The sequence below is a fragment of the Gracilinanus agilis genome, chromosome 5, assembly GCF_016433145.1.
Source record: "Gracilinanus agilis isolate LMUSP501 chromosome 5, AgileGrace, whole genome shotgun sequence".
Classification (NCBI taxonomy): Eukaryota; Metazoa; Chordata; class Mammalia; order Didelphimorphia; family Didelphidae; genus Gracilinanus; species Gracilinanus agilis.
Window position 1 is genome coordinate 92203653 of NC_058134.1, and position 13294 is coordinate 92216946.

The 13294-nt window shown below is 40.9% G+C and overlaps 1 protein-coding gene across 1 annotated transcript; it reads right to left on the minus strand.

Moving 5' to 3' along the window:
* Positions 1-6915: 6915 nt before the first annotated feature.
* HTR5A (5-hydroxytryptamine receptor 5A) lies at positions 6916-11887 on the minus strand. The gene is made up of 2 exons (XM_044679473.1): positions 11147-11887; positions 6916-7248 (listed from the first exon to the last, which is right to left on the minus strand). Exons 1-2 carry the CDS (start codon positions 11885-11887, stop codon positions 6916-6918), a joined length of 1074 nt encoding a protein of 357 aa, XP_044535408.1.
* Positions 11888-13294: the final 1407 nt, after the last annotated feature.

The window sequence follows — 13294 nt, forward strand, 5'->3', positions numbered from 1 at the left end:
TCTTAAAACAATTCCAGCCTTGGAAGGATCCATATCCTTATTAGTGGAACCCAAAGAGCTAACCACAAAGAAAGAAAAGATGAAAACCTAACAATCCAAAAACATCTAGAAAGTACAGTTTCACAGTGGGTACAGCTCCCAAGGGTTTTTATTAAGAGCTCTTAGTTTTTATTAATCCCTAAATAAACTCCCCTCACATTTTGAACCTTGTAAACCATTCAACCATAATCTGAGCAGGGGAAGTAATTAGCTGCTAAAGTCCCCATATTTATAAGGAGGGCAACACGTTCCTTTGTTTGGGAGAAGTTTCTCCAAAGGTGATCTGGAAGGAGCTCCTATGCAAAGGTTATACTTTCTTCAAGCCTAAATCTGCCTCTTGGCAAATCCCATTCCTTGTTCTCCCTTCTGGGACCAAGTAGTACTGGTCTAGTCTTTTCATGAAACAATATTTGTACTACTTGAAGTTAACTGTCATATTGCAGGCAGGGAGATGGCTCAGTGGATAGAGAGCCAGGCCTCAGGATGGGAGGTCCTGGGTTCAAATGTGACCTCAGACACATCCTAGTTGTGTGACTGGGCAAATCACCTAACCCCAACTACCTAACCTAGTGGATCTTCTTCCTTGAACCAATACTTACTATTGATTCTAAGACAGAAAACAAGGATTAAAACAAAACAAAACACAAAAAAAAACTCCATAGTAGTTTCAACTAAGGTTTTTGTACTACTTGGTATCTAATCCCTTCAACATCCTAGTTAACTTTTCTCTGACAACCATTCACACATGGTTCTTTCTACATAAAGGTTATCTGAAGTCTCTTTAGGCTCTACATAGGAATAGTTCAGGAACCTGGCCAGCCAGATATGAAAGATGATAATCTTACTCCTGAATTTAGCTTTCTGTGTCTTCCCTTGCTTATCCAATATGAGAATATGGAAGGAGTTTGGTATTAACCTAGAGATCCCAGAACCCTGAAACTCTGAGCAGTTTTATTGGGTTACTCCTGATGATTGGGTATGACCCAATCTTTAAATCAAAATTAGGAAGCATAGAATGCTTACTTTAAAAAGTCTATAATAGAGGTCCTGTCTCCTTGGAAGAAGAAATTTTAATTCAAAAGTCATATTTTGTACCTTAAAGTATTAAGAGCTCCTACTTTATAGATTTTTTAAGCTAATAGGATTTAAAAGTTATTAAGAAATCTGTTCTACCCTCATTTTAGAGAGAAGAAAACTAAAGAGCTAAAGAGATTGGCCTAAAGGTACATAGGTAATAAGTTTCCAGAACTAAGCTCCACAACCTGGTTTGTTGGGCTCTAAATCTAGGGTGCCTTTTCTCTTCCCCTATAAAATCCCTTTCATGTTCTTGCATTATAACATCTTGGTTTTATATAATTCTTTAGTGCATTGAATTCACTGTCAGATGTCTTATTGCCCAAAACAAGACTATAATTACCCCAGTGCACATACAGATTGTACCTAGCCTTTAAAGGCAACAAGCATGTACTGAGCACCTACTATGTACCAAACTATCTGATGGGGATTCAGAGAAAAGTACAATACAGCCTCTGCCCTTGAGAAATTCATACTTTAATAGGGGTGCAAACACTATGAACAAGATGTGTACAAGGTGAACTGGAGATAATCCAGGGAAGCACTGGCATTAAAGGTGAAATGGAAAGGCCTTGTAGAGGGGTAGGATTTTACTGGAACTTGAAGTAATTGGGGGAGACAGAAAAGAGGGGGAGAAAATTGCAGGCCTGGGAGTCAGCCAGTGAATATACATGGAGTCAGGAGATTGAATATTGTGAAAGGAACAGCAAGAAGATCCGTGTCACTGAACTGAAGAATGTGGGGGAAGGAGGGACTAATGCAGAGGTCGGCAACGTATGGCTCTTGAGCCATATCTGGCTCTTTTGAGGGTCAGGTATGGCTCTTTCTGCAGGAGCCATAAAGTCAACCATGGCACAGTAACTAACAGTTTACGCATGACATCGTGTGTCACGTGATATGTCATGTGATCCTTCCGGTACTGCGACTTTCTTCTAAGATAGAAGCTCCCTCATTGATATTGCCGCGCTCCTGGTCTTTAGTTCAGCTTGGTAGGTGTGCTGTGTGTTCCTCCTTCTGCCCTCCTTTTACTCTTTCCACACCTGTTACTGACATCTTGGGGTTCTGTATAGTGATTGATCACTTTTGTCTACATTCTCTACCCCTCTGCCTCTGATTTACAAGGCTTTATCTCAGGGCATTCATGGGGTCTACACTCCCTATTTGTGAGATTGTTATTGTTTTTAACTTTTCTACCTGCTCTTAAAAGAGAACTATAGTCAGATTACATCTTTACATATGCTTCATTAGTGAGAAGCATTTCTCCCCAGTAGTTGTTTCATTTGATACAGAATGATTGAGTAGGTAGAACTGATAAACACCTATACCAGGAAAAGTGTGTGATGTGTCCTGGCCAGTTTTCCATGAAAAGGTACCCTCCTCCCCCACTACTTACTAATGTCTGCACACAAATCATGTTATTTTCCGTAATCTCTTGATCTCCTACTTAATGTATGTGGCCAAATGGCTTAACCAGCAGGCCGGCAGCTTTTTCTTCTCCTGTTGCCTGACTTGAGAGAGGGAGAGGAAAAAGTATTTTTCCCTGAATTTTTCTCTTAATTTCAGCAATTTTCTTAGTGTAAAGGAGTTTTATATGTACGTGTGCAGTTATATCAGTACTATAGTGCTCCATTAAGTCTTGTTTTTTGATTAATAATCAAAATAATTTTGATTAATAATCAGCAAAACCATGCAGCACCAGAAGTCACATTAATGTACTTTATTCATCATTGGTTAGCACATAACATTATTAAAAATATTTCAGAGACTTATTGTACTTTAAAAGTGTTGTTCTTACATAAAATGCACATATTTACTTGTATTCAGTGTTAAACATATTGTACGGCTCTCATGAAATTACATTTTAAAAAATGTGGCGTTTATGGCTCTCATGGCCAAAAAGGTTGCAGACCCCTGGACTAATGTATAAGAAGACTGAAAAGACAGTAAGGTGCAAGGTTATGAAGAGCTTTCAAAGTCTAAAAAAGATTTTATATTTTTTTCTCTAAGCATTGGGGAGGCACTGGCTCTCTTTATAAAAATCAGTTTTATAGCTGAATGGAGAATGAATTGGAATGGGGAAAGACTTGAGGCAGAGAGACCCAACAGAAGGTTACTGAAATAATCTAGGTACAAGGTAAAGGCATGTGCTAGGATGGTGGCAGTATCAAAACAGAGAAGAGGGCATATCTAAAAGGTGTTGCTAAATTGAAATTGAGAGGACTTGAAAACAGTTTGGATCTAATAGTGTGAGAGAGTGAGGAGTCAGGGATAATATCCCAGATTGGAAGCCTCAGTGACTGGGAGGGAGGTGGTGCCTTGACAATAATAGGGGAATTCAGAAGAGAGGAGGGCTTTGGGAGGATAGATAATGAGTTTAATTTTGGATATGTTGAGTATAAGATATCTATCTATGGGACATCTATTTTGAAATATCCTAGGGGCAGTTGAAGATTTGAGACTGGAGTTAAGAAAAGGATTAAGACTAGATAAATAGATCCATTAGCATAGGAATGAGGACCGAATCCATGGGAATGCTGATACAATCAAGCAAAGTAGTATGGAGGGAAAATAAAAGGGAGCCTAGGAAAGAGCTTTGAGGAACACAGAGTTAATGGGCATGACCTGAAATAAGATTCAGTCAAAGAGACTGAGGAGTGGTCAGGTAAAAGAAGAAACAGAAGAAACAGCATCAATGGAAATCTAGAAAGAAGAGGCCATCAGGGAAAAAAGAGTGATGAGCAGTGTCAAAGGCTATAGAGAAAGTCAAGCAAGATGAGAATTGAGAAGAGACCATTAGCCTTGGCAGTTAAGAGATCACTTAATTTTGAAGAGAACAGTTTCAATTTAAAAGGTTGGAAACCAGACTACACAGTTCAGAGTTAAGAAAGAAGAAAAACAGAGAAGCCTTGGTTCTCAAGTTTAGCCATGTGGCAGGCACTTTAATCTTGATAAGAGCAAAGAGTTAGTATTCATATAGCCCACTATAATCAGCTTAGTCCAGACTGTACTTCATACTGAGTCTGTCCCAAGGCCATTTTCATGCCAGCCATTCTGACAATACTGTTCCTCTTCTCTCTTCATACTTCCATATCCTAGTCTGTAAAGGGTATATGTTGTGTCATTTTGTCAACTTTCCTCTGGCTCTGCTCATAAAAGGCTTGCTCCCTGGCCACCATTTCTCTGTTGCCAGTCCTTATTGAAATATAAGCTTTTTGACTTACTTTTGTGAGGGCCTAGCTTAGTGCTTGACACCTACCATGTATTAATAAATGCCAACTGACTCATGAATTACCTCTTCCAAATGCTAAATATTTATTTAAAAAGGTTGTCCCTTTATGATGGGTCAGGATGCAGAGCCAAGATGGCGGCACAGTAGTATTGAAAGCTGAAACTGCTCTGACAATCCTTCCAAACCAATCTTTAAAAAGTGCCTCAAAATGACAGAAGTCAAAAACCAACAGCAAGACAAAGTGAGGGGGGGCTCTCTTGCTAAACAACTTGAAAGGTAGGCAAAGAGAGTTGATTTTCATGGGATAAAGGGGAACTGGAAATAAAATTGTACACAGAGGAGTGCTGGCTACCCCACCTACTGCACCAGATTCCAGGACTGGGCATAGGCTAATTTCAGGATCCCAGAATGCAGGATACACCAACAAAAGAGCACCTCAGACCACCCACCCTTTGAAGTTCTAGGCCCCTAGCACCAGCCTGCAGTAAGGCCTGGAAGTGCATAGCCCTGGGCCCTTTCAAACCTGCATTGGTGTGATGAAGACCTAGCCCCAGGGAAAAATAACTCACAATGCTGCAAGTCTGCAGCAGAGGAGGTAGAATCCTGAGCTTTCAGAATTCTGAGTGCATAAGCAAAAAAAAAAAAAAAAGCCAGGAAAATGAGCAAACAGCAAAAAAGAAATACTTAACCCTTGAAAATTTCTGAGACAAAGAGCAAAGCACAGAACCAACAGAGAATGGTGAGATCAAGCAACCACATGCAAAACTTCAAAGAAAAACAGGAATTGGTCTCAAACTCTGGAAGAGCTCAAGAAGGAATTAAAAAAATCAAATAAGACAGGTCAAAGAAAAACTGGAGAAAAGAAATGAAAATAATGCAAAAAGTCTGGAAGAGCTCAAGAAGGAATTCAAAAATCAAATAAGACAGGTCAAAGAAAAACTGGGGAAAAGAAATGAAAATAATGCAAAAAGAAAACAGCTTAAAAAGTAAAATTGGTCAACTGGAAAAAGAGGCACAAAAATCCAATGTAGAAAAGAGTGTTTTGAAAAGTAGAATGGATCAAGTGGACAGGAGGATCAAAAGGTCATGGAAGAAATTCAGTCTTTAAAAATTAGAATTGGGCAAATAGACACAAATGACTTCATGAGACATTAAGAAACAAAATAAAAAGAATGAAGAAATAGAAGAAAATATTAATTATCTCATTGAAAAAAATGACTGACCTAGAAAATTAGTCCAGGAATGATGATTTGAGAATTATCAGACATATAAGAAGAAATTATTCAAGAAAACTGCTCTGATATTCTTGAATAAAAGAGTAAAATAGAAATTGAAAGAATCCACAGATCAGAGAATAATAAAGGGAATGGTGGGGAGGGGAGGGGAGTAATATAAAGGAGAGAGAAAAGTAGTGACTAAAAGCAAAACACTGCTGTGGAGGTAAAGAGTAAAAAGGGAAAAGGCAGTAAAAGAGGTAATCAAGATAGAGGGGAATACACAGATGGTAATTGTAACTGTGAATGTAAATGAGATGAACTCACCGATAAAACAGAAGCAGATAGAGTGGATTAAAAACCAGAATCCTATTATATGTTTACATTTGTGGCAGGTACCCACATACAGAACAAAGGTAAGAGACTGAGGCAGAATCTGGCTTCTACTGAGACGAAAAAAAGCAGGAGTAGCAATCAAAATCTCAGACAAAACTAAAGCCTTTATCATGGATCACTCATATGGCTCACCTATAAAAGTTCACCTTTTAACTTCTGTTTCAGCACCAAGGTCTTAGAAATCATATCTAACTCCCTTTCTGTTTAACAGAGAGTAGGAAAGAAGCCTATGTTTAACAGGATTTATGACTAAAAGAAGAAATTACTCAACACACAAGGCATTGCATTCAAACACCCACAAAAATTCAAGACAAGTTCACTAACAGACATTGACAAAGATTCTCCTTCACAGCAAAAAAAAAAAAAAAAAAAAAAAAAAAAAAAAAATCAAAGCATTAGTTCCTTCAAAATGAAAGGCAGTATTTGATTCATCTTGTTTCTGTTTCTATGAAATTTAGGTCTTGTTATCTGTAAATATACAGAACAGGCAGTCTTTACATAACAGTTAAGCCTATAAAAGGCATGGAAACTCCTGTGTAAATTTAGTGATTTCCACCTAGGCTGATTACCTTGAAGTGCCACCTCCATTTCTAAGAATAATGGACTTCCTTATGAAAAACCTTGTAAATGGATATATACAAATCAATATCCTCAGCTATCCCAGTTTGCCATTTTCACTTGCTCATTCATTCTCATTTGGGGATGGCAGGAAAGGGTACTTTATAGAAAGTCCATGCTTCCTTGCATGTGGGAGAGGGCTTCTTTTTTTTTTCTTCCAAGTTTCCACCACCATTGAGGAGTTATTGTAGGTCAGAGCTTCATTAGGCAAAGATCTCCCAGGTTTATTGGATACCCAGGATAGTTGTGATCTCTAAGGATCAGAGGTCCTCAATGTGACTAAGAAGTGTGGTAAGAGGAAGAAGAATCAGAAGTTCCATGTTAGCCTCTCTTCCTATTTATTCCTCAGCGCTGTCTAGAAAAAAAGGTCTTAAAGGCACTGTTATAGTTCTTATTGAAAGCAGTGTAGATTAGAGGATTAAAAAAGGAATTGGAATAGCCAAGCCACAAGAAAATGCTCTTCCAGATGGGAGGGATGTTGCAGGAGCTGAAAGGACTGATGAGCTCAGTGATGAAAAATGGGATCCAGCAAAGTACAAATACCCCAATAAGGATGCCCACCATGATAGCTGCTTTTTTCTCTTTCTTTTCTCTCCATGTATCCCCATCAGTCTGGAAGGTTACCATGGCGTGACGAACAGTAAATACCATCTGAGGTTGATGGAGGGCTTCATTTACCTGCAATGATCAATTGACATGTATTAAGCCTCAACTATGTGTTAGGCCCTATACTAAGTGCTGGGGATACAAAGACAAAAAAAAAGTCTCTACCCTCAATGAGCTTCATTTTTATAAGTAGAAGTTTTAGATGAACATTACCTATTTGGGGTTAGTTTCTGCTTGTCCAGATATCTTGCAAAAGACCAAAATCTGATTCATTCTCTGCATAATTTACTTTGAAAGCAATACCTTTTGCAGTTAAACTAGGGAATTTTGTTGGTGGACTTTACCTTGAGTTCTGTTAGAATGCTAGGACACGGGTTTTTAGCCTTTTTTGTGTGTTATGGATTCCCCTGGCTTTGGTCTATGGATCTTTTTTAAGAATAATGTTTTTAAATGCACAAAATACATAGGATTACAAAGTAAGCCAGTTGTATTGCAATGCAGTAAAAATATCAGAAGTTTCAGATTCCTGAACCCACTCACATCTATCCACTGATCCCTTCTCTGGGTTGACAGACCCTAGGTTTTAAGAGCCTTTGCTTAAAGGTGTTTTTTTAGAAGACAGTGAGAGAGGGTAAGAAATGAATTTCATTTCTTGGGTAGTAGTATTTAAGATCCAGATGTGTAGTTCAAAACAACAATAAATTATTAAATACCCTTGATGTTCTTAATTACAGAGGCCACAGGAAAGAGAACACAAACAAAGGTGCCTCATGGCTTTTGGTCGTGATGGTATTTAGGAAGTTTACACAAGATTTTATTGTCTCCATTTTACCAATAAGGAAAGAGATACTCTAAAAGGTCCCTGAAATCAAGAACTGATTCTGATTTTGTCTTTATAATCCTAGGGCAGAGCACATAGGCATTTAATAAATACATATAGAATTGAAATAAGTGAGACAGCCTAAGGTGAATTTCCAACCACAGAATTAAAGATTTAGAGGCCATCTATCATAATCTCTTCATTTTTCAGTTGAAGAATCTAAGACCTAGAGAAGTAGGGAACTTACTCAAGGTCAGAAAGGTAGTTATAGGATCAAGCAATCATCGTGGATGCAAAGACAAGTAACAATCCCTGCCCTCATGGAGTTCATATTGGTCTAAAACTAGAAGGAATCTTGGGGGTCATCTAGTGGTTCTCTCTTCATTTTATAGGAGAAGAAACTATAAGTGGGGAGTAAAATGTCAGAGATAGGATCTTGATCTGGAACTGTCTCTTTCCATTGAACCCTACCATCTTCTTGATTCAAATTCAGTACTCTATTGACTATGGTCCTTCCATAAATAGATGTTTCACGTGAGTTAGGACTACTTGAGGTTTAATAACTGGCTAGATACAACAGGCGAAACTGTCCTCTTTCATATCCCTCACAAGGCTACCTGTTACTGTTTGTAACTTTACCCTTCAAAGCTATCCTTGATGTTTATTTCAATTTAATATCACTTGAATGAATATATTCAGGATTGGGGAGAAGACCACGATTACTTGTAAATCCCACTCTCATCCAGTGGTAATCTTGAAGAAGATCCATTTTAGTGTCCAGGTTGGCACTAACAGAGAATAAGGGAGAACAATGTAGGGTACATGCTTACATATGGAGTAGTAGATCACATGCAAGTATGCTGAATATGGGTTTAATGTCACATTTAACCATCAACATGTTATTCTGTTCAGACATGTTTAGAGTTAGGACACCAAATGAACTTTTCTTGGCTTGTGACCCTCTGCATCACTGCTCAAGGTACCTGCTTCTTTCCCTTACCCTCACTCCTCCAAAGTCTAATTACATTCCTGACCCTATATAACTTTGCATCTTCTTTGAATTAAAATTGTTCCTGATAACAGAAAATGGAGGGAGGTTGAGGGAGAGAGAGAACAGAACTTTAATGATGAGTAGTGTTCTTATTTTTTACAATTCTCTTAATCAGAGGCTTCACTTATTAAAAATAAGTCCTTGGGGGCAGCTGGGTAGCTCAGTGGATTGAGAGCCAGGCCTAGAGATGGGAGGTCCTAGGTTCAAATCTGGCCTTAGACACTTCCCAGCTGTGTGACCTTGGGCAAGTCACTTGACCCCCATTGCCTACCCTTACCACTCTTCCACCAAGGAACTAATACACAGAAGTTAAGGGTTTAAAAATATAAATAATAATAATAATAAATAAAAAATAAGTCCTTATCAGAAAACAGCTTGAGCAAGAGGGCATTCTGACAGCAGCAGTTGCCTGAAGGTAAATTCCACCTGTAGAGAAAAATCCAAAGACAAGGATCATTCTTTTTCTGTTCTTTGACCTTGCCTTAGTCTTAAAGCTATATCAGTTCCTGAATAGTTGTCAGATTCTTCAGTAACACATGATGTCCTTTGATCAGTGTTTGCAACTACTCTGACACCTTCTTGTGGAGGGGTGGTGCTGTAAACAGGGAAGAAATCCCAGAAAAGAAAAATTCAAGGGAGAGAGAAGAGGGAAAAGTAAATACAGAGCCTAGAATTAAATATACTATTTATAACTTTCTTATTAGCTCAGAGGAAAAAACCCTGCAAACCTATAGTGGTTACCTAGGAGACAACTAGAAAACTTCAAGACAACTAAGAATCCTTACAAATCATAGAGAAACCATGAGTCGAAAGTACAAAAGGTTACTTTCCCTTGAACATAATTAAAGCTCATATTTAGATAGTACTTTATGCTTTGCAGAACAGTTTTCTTCATCCAGTCCTGTGAAATACTATACCACCATCTTTTTTCATTCTCTGGCCCAATAGATTACAGAATTTTTTTTTAATCCTTATCTTCTGTCTTGGAGTTAATACTTGTGTATTGGTACCAAAGTAGAAGAGTAGTAAGGGCTAGGCAATGAGAGTTAAGTGACTTGCCCAGTGTCACACAGCTAGGAAGTGTCTGAGGCCAGATTTGAACCCAGGACCTCCCATCTCTAGGCCTGGGTATCAATCCACTGAGCCACCCAGCTGCTCCAGATTCCAGAATTTTTTGACAAAGTAGAAAGGACTTGAGTTGAAATCTTGGCTGTGATATTCACTATCTGTGTGGCAGTGGAAAAATCCCCTCATCTCTGTGGGTCTCACCAATAGTACTACACAGTAATTTAAAGTTGGAAAAAACATCATTTTACAGATGAGAAAACAGTTTCATAGTAACTTCCTCAGGGGGTATTTAGCTAAGTGTCTGGCAGAATTTGAGACAGGACTGTCCTGTTTATCACTAAGGTACACTGATTCTCATATACCCACACGACATACACATTGCATGTATCTCCTAGCCACCATAATCACACCCCCACCCCCAAAGTCAGGGCAGGATAACAAGGTTATACTCATGGGACAGTGCTAGCTGCCTGTGACATTCTAGAACAGGGGTTGGCAACCTTTTTGGCCGTGAGAGCCATAAACAACATATTTTTTAAAATGTAATTTTGTGAGAGCCAAACGGTGCTCACAGTGCGCGCTCCTGTAACAGCACCTGAAAAAAACTCGACTTTATGGCTCCTACAGAAAGAGCCATATCTGGCCCTCAAAAGAACCAGATGTGGCTCCAGAGCCATACATTGCCGACCCCTGGTCTAGAAGGATATGCAATTATAGGTTGTCTAGCTTAACTGTCTTATTTTACAGGTAAGGCAACTAAGGACCAAAGAGGAGAAAATAGCTTGCTGGCTAAAGTCACACAAAGAGTTAATGACGGAGCAAGCCTAAAAACCGTGTCTTTAACATGTACAAGGAGTGGATCCCTAGACAGATCCAGTATACAGAAGTGGACCCTCATTCTATGATCTCCTTGTTACAAGTTTGAAGGAAAAAACAAAACAAAACAAAAGTTGATGGACTTAGGTGGTAAGGAATTGGGGTGAGTTGCATGGGAAGGCGAGGACATAAATGTAAGTTGTTAGTCCACCCACCTCCACGACTTCGGGCACGGGTGTGACGCTGTTGGGCTTCTTGGAGCCTATGCGGAACTTGGCAGCTTTGTAGATCTTCCAGTAAACAAAGAGCACCACGCAGAGGGGAAGGTAGAAGGCGCCCACAGTGGAGAAGACGGTATAGGAGGGCTCCCTGCTCACCTGACATTCCTCATTGTCGGCCCAGTAGGTCTCCCCCCAGCCGAAGAGCAGAGGGGCCAGCGAGATGACTGCAGACAGCAGCCAGGTCAAGGTGATCATGACATTGGAGATGCGCTTGCGAATCCGGAGGGTATACTCTAGGTGACGGCTCAGAGACCAGTAGCGGTCCAGGGCGATGGCCGTCACGTTCCAGATGCTCGCAGTGCAGCACAACACATCGCAGGAGATCCACAGCTGACACAGCCGCCGACCCAGCTTCCAGCGGCGTCCGGACAGCTCGTGCACCAAACTCAGGGGCATGACCAGGGCTGCCACCAGCACGTCAGAGATGGCCATGGAGGCAACCAGGTTGTGGGGCACCCGATGGAAGGTACGCACGCGGAGAATGGTGACCAGGACCAACAAGTTCCATGTGAAGGTCGCCACCGCCAGTAAACCTAGCAGGGTGAGGACTAACACGCCAAAGATGGAGAGTGGGGGCAGACTGGGGCGAAGGTCCTCAGGGCTGCTGCTCCCATTGGTCGGGAAGGGGGAGGGAAGAGTGAGAAAGGAGCCCGTGAAGTTCAAAGGCCAGTCCATTCTGGGTCACGAAGTGTCTTTTTTCCTCTCAGGAAGTTTGGGAGGGTTATCTAGGCTGTGGGATCAGAGCAAAGCCTGAGGCGGCTGATCCAGCTGTGCCCAGCCTCTGAGCAGCAGCGTAGCTTCTGCGGAGTGTTGGTGAATTAAATCCCAGTGACCAGCCAGGGAAGACGTTGAGGTGAAAGGAAGGGGGGTGGGGGGAAATACAAGCCACTTCTAAGAACCCCCTAGGTGCGGGAAAGCAAAACCTCCCCTGCTGTCACGTCTGAAAACGCTTAGAGACTATCAGAGCCTTGTGTCCGGCGTTGTCCTCTGCTGCAGACCGCTCCCGGGCTGAGCTTCAGCCCTATTAATCCTATCGCTGCCCTGTTAAACTAGCCGGAAGACGCTGTCCTATGTTGGGGGCAGTCAGAGAGGCATCTCTGGGTTTAGCGGTTACCTTCCAGAGGTCCCAGGTCTCCGTTTTCTGCTACCGCAGCAGCAGCATCTCTTTAGCTCAGTAGGGGTAGGGGGTGGGAGGAGAGAGGGGAGTCAAAGGGAAATAAAGGCTGGTACCTGCGTTCAGCTTTCTCCCTACGACATCAACATCGCAGCTCTGCAAAAAAGAATGCTTGCAAACCCAGCCGCCCATAGCTAGAAACACTAGAAACAAAGCCCTACATCAGACATCATCAGCTGAATAGCACCTTCCTCTTTACATCCTGCCCATTCCTCCAACCCCTTTTTTCTCCCACAAATCAGGAAATTGTCAAGCTTGGATGAAAAGGGTTTTCTGTTGATTCTCATGCAAGCCATTCCGGGACCTGTCCAAGGTTCTGAATTGGCTGCCTGATGCCTGACCTAGGATCTAAGATCTGCAGGTAGAGGAGGTTTATTCAATAAACTTTTCTAAGTAGTCCCTCCACCACCCTCCCCTTTTCCCCTCTCATTTTGGGCTGGAGACTTCTGGTAGAATTGAGATACAGTTTGACTTTCAGGAAGCTACTCTCTACTGAAGCTGTAAACACCAGGTCACCAAGGCCACACGTGGAAACTGGATTGGAAATCAGTGAGAGACAGAAACTAGTCTTACAGTCTACATCTCCTAACTTATGTGGCTTTGGGTGAGTCATCTTAGCTCTGGGCCTCAGTTCCTTCATCTGTAAAGGGAATGAATGATTGGATTAGATGATATCTAAGCAAGATTCCAAGTTGAGAATTATTCATTGTTGAACTCCTCTTTCCTGTCCCCTGCAAGGAAGGCAGGAGACGATTTTATTGTGCTTCAGAGGCAGGGTTTTCAGCACAACATTGTTTTTTTATCATTGCCCTCCTCCACCCAGTCTAATGTTTCTGATCTGAATAGGCTTTTCCCCCCTTACAGGATGAAAGATAGGATGGTCTTTAATGCAGTTTGTTTAAGCAGGC